Source organism: Drosophila pseudoobscura, chromosome 3 (genome assembly GCF_009870125.1).
Source record: "Drosophila pseudoobscura strain MV-25-SWS-2005 chromosome 3, UCI_Dpse_MV25, whole genome shotgun sequence".
Lineage (NCBI taxonomy): Eukaryota > Metazoa > Arthropoda > Insecta > Diptera > Drosophilidae > Drosophila > Drosophila pseudoobscura.
This window is the reverse complement of record NC_046680.1, coordinates 13,780,638-13,798,571: the sequence shown is the minus strand read 5'-3', so window position 1 is coordinate 13,798,571 and position 17,934 is coordinate 13,780,638. Positions and strand designations below refer to the sequence as shown.

At 47.4% G+C, this 17,934-nt stretch overlaps 1 protein-coding gene across 2 annotated transcripts; it reads left to right on the top strand.

Moving 5' to 3' along the window:
- The first annotated feature begins 5,387 nt into the window (after positions 1-5,387).
- Positions 5,388-17,930, top strand: gsb-n (paired box protein gooseberry-neuro). Of its 2 annotated transcripts, XM_001361111.4 has the most exons (5): positions 5,388-5,829; positions 6,028-6,341; positions 9,856-9,967; positions 16,573-17,178; positions 17,245-17,930. In XM_001361111.4, exons 1-5 carry the CDS (start codon positions 5,772-5,774, stop codon positions 17,538-17,540), a joined length of 1,386 nt encoding a protein of 461 aa, XP_001361148.1. In that variant the 5' UTR covers positions 5,388-5,771; the 3' UTR covers positions 17,541-17,930. The 2 variants fall into 2 exon arrangements, with proteins under 2 accessions (XP_001361148.1, XP_015040047.1); XM_015184561.2 differs by lacking the exons at positions 5,388-5,829; positions 6,028-6,341; positions 9,856-9,967 and adding an exon at positions 14,154-14,898.
- Positions 17,931-17,934: the final 4 nt, after the last annotated feature.

Sequence of the window (17,934 nt, the reverse complement as noted above, 5' to 3'; positions counted from 1 at the left end):
GCTTTACCGCAATTATGACGCCTGTGGTCGTTGTGTTTGCCGTAATTTAGTTATCTCCCAAAACTGCACGCGATTTTCGCCGGAAATCGACAGTCGGCGGCTGAAGCCCACAGATCTTTGATTTAAGATGCACTGTTTAAAAACGCATTCGGCAGCCCACAAGTCTGTTTACTGCCGATGCCCCAACAAGATATAAAACACCCGCTCGTCTCATAAATCTGCGAAAATCTGGGCAGTCTCGCTCCATCGATTGGCGGTTGCATGTTTAGCAAATTACTCAACAGCTGTGCCGGGAGAATCTTAGCCGGAAGGCAGAGGGGCGAGACGGGAGGGGAACGGGGGACCGTTGGTAGGCCATTAAATAAATTATAACGAACTGCCCGCCAAAGAACGCCCCCCGTCTTGAGACGCTAAGCGGAATGGGCATCGCTGCAAACAAATTGCTCACTGCCAGAGTCAGAGCCAGAGCCAGAGCCAGGGCCAGATCCAGAGCCAGGGCTAGGGCCAGGGACTTCCAGAGTCTGCTGCTGAGCCCGCCAGTCCATGTGGGAGACGACACGCAGTCTGGAGATTCCTCCGACCCGGCGTTGGGGCCACAGGGAAAAAGGTGGAAGTCAAGATCGCGTAGAGGGTTTGCATATGTCAGCAGCTTGCTCAAAGCAAATGCCGCTGGGAGTTTCCCTTTTCGGCTGAGTTTTTAATTTATGTTATTGATGCGAAAGATGTATGGACTGCACTGGGAGAAATGTCTGTCTCTCTATCAAGCATTCCCACTCTTTGGCCGTAAATCTATATACTTCCTCGGGAATGAGCCCGTCGTCCCTTGCCTGGATCTGCCCCAGCCGTCGCCAGTTGCTGGTTTGTGGAAAAAAACACTACACAGGCAAGTGCAGATTCGAAATTTCGGTTAAGGTTGCACCTCAGCATTTTGTGTTAGTATTTAAACAACGAAAAAATGAAGAAAAAAGAGTCGAAATGAGTTACGGATTTGCAATCGCTTAACTTGAGTGCCAATCTGAGTCGGCACCAAACTTCAGTCGTATAAACAAATGAACATATGTAAAATCCATGCTCGGAACGACATCTTGGGGCTGACGCTGATGCTGATGTGTTTTACGACTTGACACAGAGTTTCAGAGGACTGCTGGGATGGGGACGGACATGGACGGAGATGGTGTCTGTGGTGTCTGTGGTGTCTGAGGTGTCGGTATCTTGCAGTGACTGGACAAAGTGGCCGACAAAAGTCGGCCGCTGATCCGTGCGCACTCGAAGGTTGGCGGTTGGCGGTCTTCGAGCTCGGAGCTCGGAGCTCGGAGCTGACCGAAATGGCTTTGAAGCGCACATTTGCCAAAGTGATCGTAAAAATGCCAAGCCAAATACCTTGGGCACGTCAAGCGCGGCAATTAAAATTGAACTTTTATGTTACAATGACATATAGCCCAGTCCCGTCCCGAGTTGGCCCACGGTGGAGCGCCTTAGCTTTCAAATGAGATGCTGATGGGTGGCGACGGAGTGGGGAGTGAGTGAAAAGGCCATGCGTGTGAACAGGCAAGATCAAAAGCTCAAGCCGCAGCAACGCACTTGCAACTGAGAAAAGGACGCAGACACAGTTTGAGATAGCGAGAGAGAGAGAGAGCGCAAAGCAAAGTCTTATTTTTTGACCGGACAATGCAAATGCCCAGGCCCAGGCCCAGACCGGTTCCGTGCAGTTTTGTTTTTCACAATTTAATTGCAAATAAATTGAGTTTTTGGTACTTCATTTAAGCGAAACACGCTAAACTTTCCTGCTCTGGCGGATCCATCAAAGTCGCAAGAGGACGTCTGTTTTGCTCTCTCTCTCTCTCTCTCTCTCTCTCTATCTCGCAGATCGCTTTTACAAGTCCGACTGTATCCAAAAGATACAAAAAGCACATGTAACGAAATGACCAAATGAAATTGAAATTTATTCCAAACCATCTGCGGCTGCACCTTTCAAAATCTAAACTCACTCTGTAGCACTAGATGGTTAAACCCTTTCAAAAACCAGACCACAGGCTTCTGGCCATCATTTTGGTGTTCCTGGAACATGCTCCTTATTGCAATCCTTTACAATCTATCAATAAATACTTATCCGTTAGTCCTAGACTATAATGAAGTTCCGCAAAATGATCCATCAAAACTCCGTTGGAAAACTGTCAACAGACGAACAAGAACCCGAAAGGATACAGTTGCAGCAGTAGCCAAGGACATGTTGACCAAACGGAAGGCAAAACAAACAGTTTGGCAGACCGACAAATATTGAACAATCACATATGACAGATCGCTCGACCATCTGGAAGGCTGGGCCTACAAGTGAAAACTGGGCCCTGGGCCCTGGGCACACACCCTGAAACACTTGGTTCAATACAGTGGTCAGGCAGTTTTCACTCCTTCATGCTAAATTTGCGAGGCAAACAAACGCTGTCGTTGGTCCCGCCGGGCCCAGGCATGAGGCACCAGAGAGTGGACGGTGGACGGAGGACGGAGGACGAAGGTGTCACATCGGCAGGGGGCTTCGATGGACGGTAGCACAGCAAGCGTCAAGATCTGGGCAAGGACATTTAGCTACTCGTTTGTAGTCGATTCAGTAGTCACTAGCCCCAGACAATACCAGAGTCCCACTCAAAGTTAGAGTTCCATTCTGGGAAGCCATCACTACTCACAGATGATGATTTCCCTTGGAAGCACTCACGTTCCCCGGTCGAAGGAGTTCACACTCCGAGATCCAGTTACGAGAGAGGTTTATGATCTTGTCAGTTTGAATGAATTAGACTGTACTCACATTTCGCCCTTTGCGGCCTCCTATAATGATCTATAGAACCATATCTTTTATGTCTTCTCAGCTTGGCGACACAATTTACAGCCCCTAGTAAATCTTCGGCTAGCATGTGATTCGATTCAGGGAAAAGAGCTGGCGTACAGTTTAGCACTGCGATTCAAAGCATTCACGAAATCCTGTCAGTAGCCCATCAAGAAAATCAAGAAAGAATTTTCGAATTTTGTTTATGGCACCCTAATCGAAGGCTTTGTTTAGGCAATATTAACTGGAAAGTGTCCCAAAGAGTGTTAATTGTCGTTTTCACACTTTTCGTTGCTGTTCGTAGCATTTCACATGTTTGCCCGTTTTATGATCCATTTTGTAATCTCAAGTATTCTTTGAGCTGAAAATTCACTTATCTTTCCGATTCTTATTCAATCATTCTGAGAATTTTGTACTTTTTCAATTGCCTTTCGTTCTTCTTGTTCAATTGATATGCAAAACAATTTCCAAACATGAATTTTCTTCATCAAGACGCAACTGCTCAACAGGAAAGGAAGCCAAACTGCCACGCCCAAATACTAGTATATAGGCGGACTTCCGTTTCACAGGGCAATAAACAGAAGTCCTGCCCCAAGGCTCCTCCTTATCGAAATTTCTGACGCAGACGTTGCCACGCTTGAGGCGCTCCGGTAATTGAAAACTGTCAATACGCAAATTAAATAATTTGTCATGTGTATCGTGACCAAGTTTCTGTGGTTACGGCCAGAACATGGAGCGGCAGCAGTGTAGAGGGGGAGACAACAAAATTCCTCATTCGGGAATGTCCTGTGCGGCTCATTTGCATGGCCATAGCCATTGTAAATGACGCATGCGAGTGCACTCAAGTGGTACTTGCAGAACGCTTCATTAGCAACGAGTTTTTGTTCTGATTATTGCATAATGCAAGACAGTGGAGGGCCCAGAGCCTAGAGCCTAGACCAGCTGAGTATTTCAATCATCGCCCCTGGTTTCCACTCGATGACCAGCGGTTGTTTCCTCAGCCTTGTTGCCTGGCCGGCTTATTCCGCTCAATGGAATTTATGGAGGAAATATTGCTGCTGAAATATCATTATAGATCTGAGATTTGCATGCGGCCCAACTCCACACAGACCCACGCCGGCATACCACACACATACGCATGCACATACAAAGGCAAAGGGCAGCCATTTTGTCGCTCACTCTCTCGAAATTTTCCTCTGTCCCTCTCTGCCCTTTCCGAAGCCAGATGCAGGCGGCATGTGCGTATCCTTAATATGCGTAAACTTCACGCTTAATTCCTCATAGTATGATGATGTCCTTTCGCTGTTTTCGCTTTTGTTCGTTGGTTTTTCAATTTTTCAATTTTTCAAAAACTGCAGACAGTCCGAACCGTACCAGGTGTGACTTTCGTTAGCTATAATGGATGTTGATAAATTTTTATGTTTGTATATCGGTAAATGACTTTGGCAGTTGAGGGAAGGATATTGGAAATCCACTCATCCGGGTAGGATTAGGGTCGTGCTTGGTATAGGGATTGGCTCCCCATATCTGGCAATCATGGATGCACGGATGATGGAACGTGGATACAACGTACTTTGTTCTAATGAGCTTGAAGTAAAGTAGCGACCTTATCAACGGTCATTATTACATTGCATATCGTAAATCAAATGCAGCTTCATCTGCCAACCGAACAGAGGGAACAACATTCACATGATTTCATCGTAAACAAGCATGAACTTGCATTGTATCTCAGCGAATGTTGGCTGGAGAGGATAAGCCAAGAAGCCAAAGGAAACCCTCACCGAACCCCCATTAAGTTTGATGACAAAGACCTAGCCCAACTGGGCCGGCAGGGGGAAGAGACGAAGGAGACGGAGGTCGAGGTGGAAAAGTGGGATAAACATACATTGAGAACACACGACAACGACACGACACACAACTGTGGGTGCTAAAACTGCCAAAACCGGAACGATTGATAATGCGTCCTGGTCTCTGCCTGTTCTCTGCCTGGGCCTGGTCTATGTCCTGTGCCGACGGCAGCCTTCACGCTTTAATTGGCTGCCAGTGACAAAATAAAGAGTCATACAATTCACACAAATGTGTCGTCGGCCGTGACAGGAGCGGAGCCCAGCCCAGCCCGAGTCCGGGGGACAGCTGCACAGCCAAAATGATCGGCCGAATGGCAGCGGGCAGGGGGTTGATGTTTACGTGCGACGTGCGGATGGATAGCGGATATCGTACAATATCAAACGCGAGGCGAGCTCAGCCCTGAACCGCCCTGAGCGAGCACAGCCAATCAGAACTCTCTCGAGGCGTGGCATTGCAGCTCGATTAAAGCGCCAGAGCGACGAGAGAATACGAGTTCGGCGCTCCCTCGGCTCTCGCGCGGCACTCTGTCTTCCCTCTCGGTCGCACACTGAAGTTTTTTGATCGTTGCCATATTGGTGTGGCGCCCGAGCAGGCAGCAAACACAGAAAGGGCGGGCGCGAAAGCTACTCTCGCTCTCCTCTCCCTCTCCCTCCTCGCCAGCATCTCCATCTCCATCGCCGTCCGCACCAGTGGTGGTGGGAAACCAGTTTATGGAGCGATCTCATTGTTCGTCCGTCTCCCCGTTGTAGTCGTCGACGTCACCCGGTCCCGGCCGGCCTCCGTTAATTTATGCTCGCGCTTCTCTTTAGTTGCTTTGCAAGTCTCGTGCTGTTTGATCGCCGAAGCGCGCGTAATTCCAAGAAAAACTCACGTTGCGCCGAGCTGGATTGTCGCCGCTATCACGCTATCACGCTATCGGGCTGAGAGTCGCAAACTTCCGTCGGAACGGGAATCGGAAATCGCATGTGGCAGACTTCTTTCTTGTTGACGCGGTGGAGCCCTTCGGCCACTTCGCATGTGATAGCCAGTTTGATTGTGCAGTGCAGCATCGATTTAGTTCATAAGTTATTCTATAAGCAGTTGGATTTGGACAATTCGGACAAATATGGATATGTCTAGCGCCAACTCCCTGCGGCCTCTATTTTCGGGCTATCCCTTTCAAGGTAAGCTAACGGGCGGGCTTATCACCTACCAAAAGAAGTTAAGTCCCCTTCGACACACTCTAAATATAGCTGGGACATATTCGTAGTCTTTTTCACATTTAATGGGATTACAATCAAGCAATCGCAAATGGTATTTTGCCAAAAGACTGAACTCCGCTTTGTACATATACTTTATGTTTGGCTCTTTCCCATTTACAGGACAAGGTCGCGTTAACCAACTCGGAGGAGTCTTTATCAATGGTCGACCGCTGCCCAATCACATTCGCCTGAAGATCGTGGAAATGGCGGCCAGCGGCGTTCGTCCCTGTGTGATTTCCCGCCAGTTGCGCGTCTCGCATGGATGTGTGTCGAAGATTCTAAACCGTTATCAGGAGACGGGCTCGATTAGGCCCGGGGTCATAGGCGGATCGAAGCCCAAGGTGACCTCGCCCGAGATCGAGACACGGATCGATGAGCTGCGAAAGGAGAATCCCGGCATATTCAGCTGGGAGATACGAGAGAAGCTGATCAAGGTGAGTTACACGGTGGCTTACAGACACCTGCACCAGCACGACAACAGGAGGCAATAAAATGTGCCAAAACAAAGGGTCCAAGGACTTTTGCTAGGCCCACCAGTAGCCATAACCGCATGGTCGCATGGGCATTATGTGCGGACAAGAGATGCACCAATACCAACTGATTCGCAAAGACCATTCGCCGGTCGTTTACTTCCGTTTTCCGAAAAGTCACGTGGCAGACTCGGGCCGCCCGCTGTCTTTGTTGTGGCACGTTGCCGGTGACATTTCTCCGGTCCGGTCTTTGCATATGCCGGCTGCTGGCACAAATGGCCCCAGGATCGATTTTGAACTTGGCCGCCCATTGACAAATTTGTTGTACAACGGCGACGACAAATTTTCGCATGCCACCCATACCGTTAAGAAATCGATTAAACCATAAAGAGTAGGCTGTGGCAGATGCTGTCGCTGTTTTTGTTGTCTCCTTGTCGGCATCGATTGTCTTTCATCCTGGAGGCAACAAGGTGCGAAAAAAATACATATATTTATCTTGCCTTTTGGCTTTGAGGCATCGCTCCAAACTTCCGGCCTGACGCGCCAAGAAAAAAGGAATCAGGTAATATCAGGCTGTAGTCAACCTACTTAACGCCTACACTCAAAGAAAATGGGTTTGATTTGGGATTTTTCTTTACCATCAGTAAGATGTTTCGGTCCTTCGACCCCTCAGTGTACCTTCGGCAGGTTATTCGCTTATTTGTGATGTCAGCCCACCAGCTAAACTTAATTCATGTCACGTTTTAATGGACGATTTAAAAATCAAACAAAAAACTTGTACGGAGTGGAGTGTCTGTCCCCTTGCCCTCTTTCAACCATTTCACACAGTCAACCTGAAAATCAAAGCCGAAAAAACCCAAACACCTCGTCACAATCGCACATGCTCTGCCATTATTTTTCCACAAATTAGCGTTAAACTTTATGGAAGATAAAAAACACACACAGAAACACACTTGAATCAGGCAAGCGGAAAGCAAAGTCAATGGAGACGGAGCTGAATCTACGCCAATATAGCTTATTCATGGACATCCGACTCCCAGAGCAGACCAACTGTCTCGATGTTTGGCAGGGCACCACCTCGGATCCCCGTTTGGATGGATGGACGGATGGATGGATGGATGGATGGATGGCCCGATGACGGCTGTCTTGGAGTCGTTTTTCGCCTTTCGGCAAGTTTATATGCACAGAGGATGAGAGATACATTGTATTCGCATATTCATGCGCCAGCCCCTTTTGGCGGCTCATGCCGGCCTGCTCTTTATTTGAAGCCGCAATTAGTTACACTTTATGTGGCGATACCGATTCGGGCGACCATCGATATGATCGGGCCAGATATCGCTCACGCACACAATTGCATCGCTGGTTGCATCACTGCACCGTCCTGTATCTGTCAGATGCACCCTGTGTGTGCAGTAGGCGTAAAAACAGCCTCCAGGTGCGCTTCACGCTGAATTAGAATGCGCTATCGGCATCTCTCTTGCTCTATAACTTATCTCGATTTCTCTCTTTGTGTGCCCCCCCCCCCCCCCCTCCTGTCCCTGTCTGCACAGATACCATTTGGTTGGAGGCAGTGTATCCATCGATGATCGTGATTGATTTTACTGGTAGTTACTGCCCACTGGTATTGTCGTGGAAGTGCTCGCAGTTTGTTGCACGCTGATGAAGGCAAATGGTTCCCCACTCTCGCTGACAAACTGCTGACTTCCAAGAAACTCGATTAATTAAAAACTACAGACTACACCTGTCACTCAAGCCAGACGCTAGCGCAGCCCCAAAAAAATACGATCGCAGAAGGGAATTAATACACAAATATGTAGATAAATATTTCTATACGATATGCCCAGGAATAAAGCGCAGTCAAGTGTCAATCCAACTGTCAACTAATTAATTAAATTTCAATTGAAACGGCTAAGGCAGAATCCAAGAGAGAAGGCAAAAATGTATCTCGCAGTCGGGGGCTCGTTCGAGTTGGAGTTCGAGATCGAGATCGGGACCGAGATCGGTTTGGAATGGACTTGGGCTTGGGTTTGAGTTTGGAATTGAAATTGGGTTTGGGATCCAGTTGTCAGTTGCTACAAGATAAGCCGTCACACATTCCAGTTGGACAACCGGCTCGGTACGGTACGATAGGGTAGGGTAGGGTAGGGTAGGCCCCAGTGGCAGCCCCACCACACTCATAAATAACGTAACAAAGTCCAGTTGAAAATCAAAACACATTTCTGTTGTTGTATTTATGACACATTCAATAGAAATAGGAGTCGGTAGCCAGAGCTAACCAGACAGCCCACGGCGTCCGAAGCTACATACTCGTACAACCCGTACCCGTGCCCCGTTCCAGACTGGACAAAATGTCAGTTTCGGTTTCCGTGCTCGGCGTCTTGTCTTGTCTGGTCTGGTCTGGTCCCTGTCTTGTCTATGAGGTGCCAGTTATGCCACCTTTGTTTGTTCAAGAATTAGCCACAAGCCCCAAGAGAGAGAGAGAGAGCGAGAGAGTCATGATCATTTCGTCAGTGGAAAAATGTTATTATTAATCATGAAAATGTTTGCGGCACATGCCACTCCATTTGAGCAACCGACTGGCTCCAGACCTCCTGCAACCAGCAACCAGTAACCAGTATCCAAGTACCACGAATCCAGTACTGAGTCTGTTCTCCCTCCCGATCTGATGGCGCGTCGCACAGTTGCGCTTCGTCTTGCAGCGATTAGCTGCAACCTGGAGTTAAGGTTGAAGTCGACATGTTGCTCTAATGAAAACTGACAGCTTTCGGTGGCTTAGAATGAGGAATTGGTTTGTTCCGATTTCGAATTGATTTCGGGATCTGTTTTAGGGTTTCCCGAAGAAAAGGGGTAGCATCAGATCAGTTATTCTGCGCGATAACATATTGTCTGTAGGTATTTCGAACAGAAACTTGCGTACTACTCAAGGAAATCATGTCAAGGAAGGAAAGAGCTTAACTTTGCACCTGAGAGATTAACTTCACGTCGGCCCATCTCCCGACGCAATTTGTTTTCCCGCCGCATTCTTCTCTCTACAGTTTCATCAAATCTCAACACTTGTCTCGCCTCTTAATGCAACACGCGACACGGGCAGGGCAAACGGCATCGGGTAGAGATAAATTCTCATGCCTGGCCTAACTCTGGGCCTGACATTTCCCTAATTGGATTACACGACCAAGATGGGGCGAAGTGGAGGGGCGAGAAAGACAGCTACATGAAAATTGTCCAAACACAAAGAGCTGCCCAGCAACTGTAGCATTAATGTCAGAGCTCTCAAAATTGTACCCAAGATGCCCAGCATCTGTGCAGGGTATGCCCTACAGGCATATATTATCGGGTCAACAGTAGCCAAACAAAAAAGTAGCTATTTAGCCGGCCTTCGCTTATCTTAATTGGATTTGATTTGTGTGATTTACGATGCTCATTATGGATCGAACTTTAAACTCACGTCTAATCGGAAAACTTTATTTGTTGATTACAGGAGGGCTTCGCGGATCCACCATCAACGTCGTCCATCAGCCGCCTGTTGAGGGGAAACGATCGCGGCAGCGAAGACGGTCGCAAGGACTACACCATACACGGAATACTTGGCGGTAAGCAAGAGCAATATGGCCATGATAGAGAAACCAATTTGGGAATGTGGATGGGTAAACCAACGATCATTTATTTCATAATTTCGGAAAATCATCATCAAATCATTTGTAGCTCAAATCAACAAAACTTGTGTCGGCAACATTGCTTTGATCGTCTTAGAACGAGCGACTTAAACTTAACTCAAAGCCGCTCAGAAAGGGGAAAAATACTACAATAGACCGCTCTGCGGTCATACGATAACGATCTCGATCGCTTGTTGGCTATACACAACCGAAATAGGTATAGATGATGACACCTGAGAATCAAAAGTACACAAGATTCCAGATTCTTTTTCCACAGCACAGCCCAAGCACAGACCCAGACCCAGACCCAGACCGAGTTCCAGTGCCAGATCCAGTCCCAGTCCCAGTCCCAGTCCCAGCTAATAACACCGCTTTCCACTGCCTTGTCTTGCCCTGCCTTGCCTTGCGTGAGATCTCATCTTTCTCTCCCTTTCCGACCCTCACACTTTGAGCAGAGCCAATAATCACACTAAATATGCAAAGTCATTCGATAAACGATCGGCGGGGTCAAAGCGGTGTCTGTTGGTTGGAAATTGAGTAGAAAATTATTTTGTATGATCTCCCGATGCATCATTAGACGAACACTGTAACACTGAGAGCACTGTACTTGGATGATTTTTTTTCATTAGGGCCGGCAGACGAAATTTTGTGATCAGGTTTTTGGCAATTGTTAATTTTGCCGACACTCTGTGATATTTTGCCGGCCTCGTCCGCCTGTCACAACAGAGATCCCGCCTCACAATGGCTCAGAGGGCGAAACCCTTAGTTGTCACCTTGACGTTGTCCTTCTGAATGAGTGCAGGCCGCATTCATGCAATGAATAACACACAAATTTTAAGGGGTTTCCGTTGCCTTGAAACGAAGTCATGTTGTTTATATTTCCTTTTTGGTGTTTGCTAAATGCCGAGAGAAATGCTCGGATGTGCCGGTGGGACATCAGGTGGATTTCTGAGCGAAGGGTGGCTAAAATTTGAATTTAAGGAATGACCTGACAGTCTGACCTCCACACTTTACGTTCAAGTTGGAGCTCTTCTCTCAGCACCTGTTTACATAACCCATTTGAGCTTTCGCCGAGCTCGACGAACATTAATTATGTACTAAGCATAATCTATATAACCCTGCCGCAAAGTGGTCATTATGTTGTCGAAGCGTATAATAAGCTCACGCCCTCCCATCATAATTGATTCCTCTGTCCGCATCTCCATCCATGGGGATAGCCAGGCCTCGGACCATTATTACGGCCGTCCAGCAAGAGTAGCCATCTACCCGTCCTCGAGCCACAATCAGAACCCCAATCGGAACCGGCATCGCAGAGACACATCCGAAGATGCAACTGGCCAGACCCCGACTGCGTTGGAATCTCTGGGATCTGGGACCTGGGATAACAAAGTCGGTGCCGGTGCCTGTAATCAACGCCTTCTTTGCCGGCGACTGAATGATTTCTGGCCCTCACCTGAAGACACCGAAAATAAAATTATGCATTATTAAATATGTTGCTTCATCTTTTATTTCGCATATAATTTCGTTTGATTTGGATTTTGTACAATTTATAGGGACACGTCCGTGTCCCAGACCCAGGCCCAGGCCCAGACCCAGACCCAGCCCCTGCCTGCACTGCCCCTTCCACAGCCCCCACCAACGACCATCTCCCCGGCTTTGATGGCTCATTGTCGCTGACTGCGTTTATCGGCGGCTCGCTTTCATCTTTCGTAAACCGAAAAAACTATGAAAAGACTTGGAGTATCAAATAATAGCTTAAAATACCCCAAAAAAAGAAAATTGTGCGGGGGCTACCGAAGAAACGTCGGTGACAAAAATGCTGTTATAATTTTTGATGAACAAAAAAAAAATCAATACATTTGTGAGCAAAGCTAACAAAATGAGTCAACTAAACACGTTATTAAGAGCATTGATGGCGTTTGAGAGATGCCGATACAGCCCTCATCTAAATACCAATTAAAATAGAATTAAGTCGGAAAAGCTCTGGCAGAAGGTAAGACATCAATTCACTAATGCCCAACCTGATTATTATACAAATCTGGCAAACGATGTTCGAGCAGGCCTCCACAGGAGTACCGCACAGACATATATGTATCTGCCTTGTAATTCAGCTCTAACTAAAGGTCGATTTTTCCCTGGACTTCTCGGGAAACTGCAGCTTGATAAATATTGATTGCCCGCCCCACTGAAGGCACAACAAAATAAAAAAAGACCGCTAAACGTTCGCTACGCCCTCGCCAAATATTCCGACAATAGCCAAGCTGTCTGATGACTGATCTCGAAGGCAAGAGTCAAAGTCAAGCCGCTTGCCTTATAAATACGCGTGCGATTTGTATTATTTAGCCCTGGGAATGCACAGCTCGACCCACTCAAAGAAAGAAAGTAGGGCTACACAAAGAAATCAAATGCCAAAACACCGACAAGAAGTCAACGATAGAAAGAGAGAAGAAAAGACGAGGCCAACACTTGTGGCAATTAGTGGATAGAACAATGGCATCAAGAGAGGCCGCCGTGGGAATGGCCAGGGATATTTACAAAATATATTGTACATGCCCCCAGCTCGATGGCCAGGACCAGACAAAGCGGCAGCGGTGCGAGGGCAGATCCTGCCCAAGTCCAAATACAAACAGGTTCAATTATTTGCGAAAAAAAACGAAAAAACTTCAAGATCGCAATGGCTGACGAAGACAAACGGACGCCGCCCAAGGGAATCCAGTTATAGGAGCTCGGGTCACACCTTCTCTAATGCATCGCCACGGGAAGCCGAGGGAGACGGCAAGAGAGTGCCGCATTCTTGCAGTGTCACATGACAAATGATTGCACGGCGAGGAAGAGCTCGGCTTCTTGGTGATTGCGCAAAAATATCCTGCTCCTGCTCCGGCTCTGGCCCTACCATATGCATGTGCGTGCGGTCTATAACCCCGCAGCACTGACCCTGCCCCTGCCCCTGCCCCTTCCGCTCCTCGCTCACACATATGGCCTGGTCCCGTGGTTGGCTCATTTGTTCGACTTGAAAACCCATTAAAATCGTTCATGCCCGAAAAAAGTGTCAACGTAACAAAAGCATCGCTTTGACTTCAAATGCACCGATCTTGGGCGGCATCTTTAATGCCCACCAGGGTGTCCTGGTGCGTTCTGTTTGATCTCATTGTGGCCCTGATCATCTCAGCCCTGACTCTTGTCTGTTTTCTGCCGCCGTCGGAGCACTGTTGCGCCCCCCCCCCGAGTCCATCTTTCGTGTTGATGAGTTACAAAATATTTTATTAACGCATTATCACACTTTAACCGACTTCTCTGTGTCTCTCTCTCTTTCACTCTTCCCTGTCTGTCTCTTTCTCCTTGAAACTCACAATTGTGCTCTTTTCCACTGTCTTTCTGTTGGTGCCTTTGCCGAGCTGGGCATCATCTGGGATTTGTTTTGATCAAGTGTTTGTATTCATTGTTATTTAAATTAGTTTCATTCTGACCCCAAGTTCGAATCCCTTGACGATTTCGTTTCTTCTGCCGCCGGATTATGATTATAACTAATTTTGGTCTCATGTTCCTCTCCGCCATCTCGAAGGCTCGACGACTTTTGTAAATTAGTTTAAATGGGCTTCTGATGGGAGTATTTAGTTGTCCACTCGTTTGTATTTCGATTTTGGGTTGGAATCGAAATGGCTTTCCCATTGCGAGGGCGCTGAGAGCATAAATTGTGGATACTTTATATCGGTGGAATATTAATATATGCGATGCAAGCATTTAAGCAATAATTGGATGTTCATATAATTATACGGTCTTCAGAACTAAGCCGACTGTCTATTCGAACCTCTTCTTCATTTTGAAACTATACTCGTGTTATAATTTTTATAAATTTCAAATATTCCACATAAAATACACAGGTACATGCGTCCATACTCCCAACTCAGCTCAGTTCAGAGCTTGTTAAACATAAAAGCGGCATAAGTTTTAAAGCTCCTGTAATCCTTTTGCTGACATGAATCTGAAGACTTAAAAAATAACATATCCGACTGAACTGAACCGAGCTGAGTTGGGTCCAGTTGGCCGGCCCCTTCAGCCATGCCCCAGTCCATGTCGTATGGCCCCAAGATTTTTCAAATCCCAAATCTGATGTTCGGCGACAGAGCAGGCGCGTGTCTCGCACTGACAGCTGACAGTTTGGGCCCCTCTCCGCGGCGAGGCAGTGTAGGAAACGTTATTTAAGAATTGTTTTTCAATTGCAGTTTGAATCTGCCTGCAGCCCCAAAGACTTCCCCATCAGATGCACCAATTTAAATGGTAGGGCCAGTGTCAAGATTGTTGATTGATGATATGAGCTCGAATAAGATAATAGCCAAAGGCAGATTGATCTTTGCCACAACTCCGACAAAGGTCATGCTGCAATTGTCCATCAGAAGTGATTGGTCTCCAATAATAGAAATGAAAAAATGGAAAATAATATAAAAAGTTGCCCTGCCCCGTTTGCCTTTTGCACTTTGCCTCAAGTTCATTTTATTCGACCACACAAGGCAGCAGGAGGCAAGTCGGTTCACTGAGGTCCCTCTGAAGTACCTACCTGCTGCCTGCAACTTGAAATGACGCGTCGTCAAACATGATGGAATACCCTTCCCCGATTACGAAGCCGCAGTAATTTATCAAAGCTTGGAGCCAGAGCCCCCAGTCGATTTTCCACTGGGTCCAGTCACCAAAAAGAAAGCCCCCAAAACCGAAAGACAGAGCAGCACCACGGTAGCCAGAGTGGTGCCGGGGAGCCGTTGTCGGAGCTGGTGCCAAAATGATAAAAGGGCCTTTGTTTCGAGCGCTGCTGGACTTTTTCCTCTCTCTGGTGGGCTCTCTTTTCGGTATACGAATACGAGCATTATTAATGGGCAAGTAACAACAAATTAATAAAATGTTTAACATTAAAAAACTAATTGATTTTTCTACCTTCCACCTTTGCTTTGGTGTCGTTTCCCGAACCCGTTTCTCTTTGTCTTCTTTCCATGGCTTCTCCATGGCTTCCATGGCTTCTGCATCGACTCCTCTTATTTCGTATAATTAAGTTTTATTGTTTCGTGTGTTGAAAGATTAATAGTGCGACTTCTGTATTTTATCATTCATATCCATTCGTTTCTACTTAATACGCATGTGAACTTTTCGATTTCTTTATTGGACCAGACAACAGAGACCAAAAACCAGAGACCTCACTAAACTGTGGGCGTTCCGCGATCCGAGGTTTCTTCGCTTCGGCGGTTTCGCTTGAGGGGATTTTGGGTGTGGCCCGTGAGGGTCCGAGATGCTTATAAGCGTGCCGAAAGTTGGTTTAAAATTTTGGGATTGTCCCGTACAAATATAAGCCTTACTTAGCTTTTGCAAAGCTAAAACATTAGGAATTGAAAAGGTACGAACTTTGGTTATATCAAATCAAAGCGACAGTTAAGTAAATCTTGAAATGATTCCATCCTATCAAAAGATCTCAGTTGTACTTCCCATTTTCTATAAATTCATATTAATCACATGACTAAGGATACAGGAAATCCACCTTAGCTGTTGAGTCAATTAATAATTTCACTTGACAGACCGGAAACGATTGACTCGAACAGTGACCGCAGCAGAAAAAGGTCAGCGTTCTTAGGGATCCCCACAACCACAAGCACACAATATGAACATTAAAATACGTTTGCATTCAGGTCGAAGGACGATCCATTTGATCGGACTAAAAGGTATTTCCGCTCATCGGCACCCACACGCATAAAATACACCGCAGGATTGTGGGAAAGACATGCACGGCCCTGTCCCTGTTGTGTTCCTTCTGAAAAATGAGCTTGTGATCTTGTTGAATAATTCCGATTATGGGCGATAGTTTCTCCGCTTTGATGCTAAGCCGGCACGGCATGGCTGTGACTCCGCCCCGCCTTGAAAACTCAGTTTATTGTGTAATGAGCTCTCCAAATAATTTGGCATGGCTCTGGTGTGCCACACGCCGCGCTTCAAGCCCGATTGCCAATGACGGCGGCGTTTTCCCTTTCGTAAACAGATGCCGAAGTTAATTGGCGCACTCCTCCATGGCCGCTGACAACTTGCCGATCATCTTCTTGTGTAATATGATATATTGTGTCACTTGTCAAGTGCTGTGACTTTTACGAGCTGCCTGCGGATACGCCCTCGCCACAGTCGCGGCAGCTCGCCCTCCACCCTCCGATCGCGTCATCTTCTGTGTGCTGCCTTCTGTGTGATTGTCGGTGGCTTTTGACAGATTTGTTGCGCTCCCTAACATTTCAATTAATATGCAATGGCGCGCATTGAACGTCGACTCCCATTTATATGGAGCTATGACTTTGTACTGATCTTTGTGCTGGGGGTCACACGATCGCCGCGATCCACGTCGGTGGCCCTACGCGGTGGATCCGAAGATCGAACCACACCACATATATGATTCAGTTTCGTCGGAAGACAATGGCCGTGGAGAATCGTATGGCTTCTTACGAGGCGTTCATAATTTTAGTTGCCTTTCAATAAAGAGCCGAGTTCCCGCTGATGATAACTTTCCCATCCGATTCCAGGCCGCGATTCGGATATTAGTGACACGGAGTCTGAGCCTGGGATTCCGCTGAAACGCAAGCAGCGACGTTCCCGCACCACCTTCACCGCTGAGCAACTGGAGGCCCTGGAAAGGGCCTTTGCTCGCACGCAGTATCCGGACGTTTACACCAGGGAGGAGCTGGCCCAAACCACAGCCCTGACCGAGGCCCGCATCCAAGTCTGGTTCTCCAATCGAAGGGCTCGTCTGCGCAAGCATTCTGGCGGATCAAGTTCCGGTCTTTCGCCAATGAACAGTGGCAGTGCCAGTGTGGGAGTTGGAGTTGGAGTGGGTGTTGGTCCTAGCGGAGCTACGGCTCCGCTCGGCTTCGGTCCTCTCGGCGTTGGCTCAATGGCCGGCTACAGTCCGGCTGCAGGGACCACCGCCAATGGGGCAAGCCTTAACGATGGGGTTCATCATTCCGCTCATGCCCCAAGCTCACACCACAGTGCAGCAGCTGCAGCGGCGGCGGCGCATCATCACACGCAAATGGGTGGCTACGACCTGGTCCAAAGTGCGGCCCAGCACGGATTCCCTGGAGGTTTTGCACAGCCCGGACACTTTGCCAGTCAAAACTACTATCACCAAGGTACATGAACAGAACAAATGTGTTTCTTACGACCCTTTATAAACATTCATTGTCTTCCCAATGCAGACTACTCCAAGCTGTCCATCGATGACTTCTCCAAGCTAACCGCCGATAGCGTATCAAAGATCTCGCCTTCCTTGCACTTAAGCGACAACTACTCGAAGCTGGAATCGCCCTCGAATTGGTCGCAGGCCGCATACCATCTCAACCAGTCGGCTGTGGCAGCAGCCAACTATAATGCCCACGTGGCCCAACACCAGCTCAACGATTATGCCGCAGCAGCGGCACATGGGAATGCAGCAGCGGCCGCTGCATACAATCACCCGTTGCCGGCGCAGGGTCAGGCCAAGTACTGGTCATGAGTTAATGGATCCGCCGGTGACGACACTCCGACGAACCGAACCCCATTCGACTCCGACTTTCGTGTCAGTTTTATGCATTTCAATTATCAGAGGCAGAGGCACATGTAAGCGTTAGACAACTATTTATACAATGCACCGTGAACGTGAATATGGAAAATATTGGCTTGGCTATAATTTAGGATTAGTCCGCTTACTACATGTGAATTACATGGCTTTTAGAGGCGCATTAAGGCTGGTAACGTGTTTCTATTTAAGCAGTCTATACACATAGATATACATATTTATTTTTATACTCTAAACGTGACGCGATATTGTTCAACATAAACAAAAGCATAAAAATAAAAAAATATATTTTTAATAAATGACATAGAAGTGAATTTACAAATGGTATGCA

What these genes read in the sequence shown, in the direction of transcription:
- gsb-n (XM_001361111.4), top strand. Translation starts at nt 5,772, where the DNA reads ATGGATATGTCTAGCGCCAACTCCCTGCGGCCTCTATTTTCGGGCTAT. An exon ending in CATACACGGAATACTTGGCG is followed by an intron (nt 9,968 to 16,572) that starts GTAAGCAAGAGC and finishes ATCCGATTCCAG; the next exon opens with GCCGCGATTCGGATATTAGT. An exon ending in TCAAAACTACTATCACCAAG is followed by an intron (nt 17,179 to 17,244) that starts GTACATGAACAG and finishes TTCCCAATGCAG; the next exon opens with ACTACTCCAAGCTGTCCATC.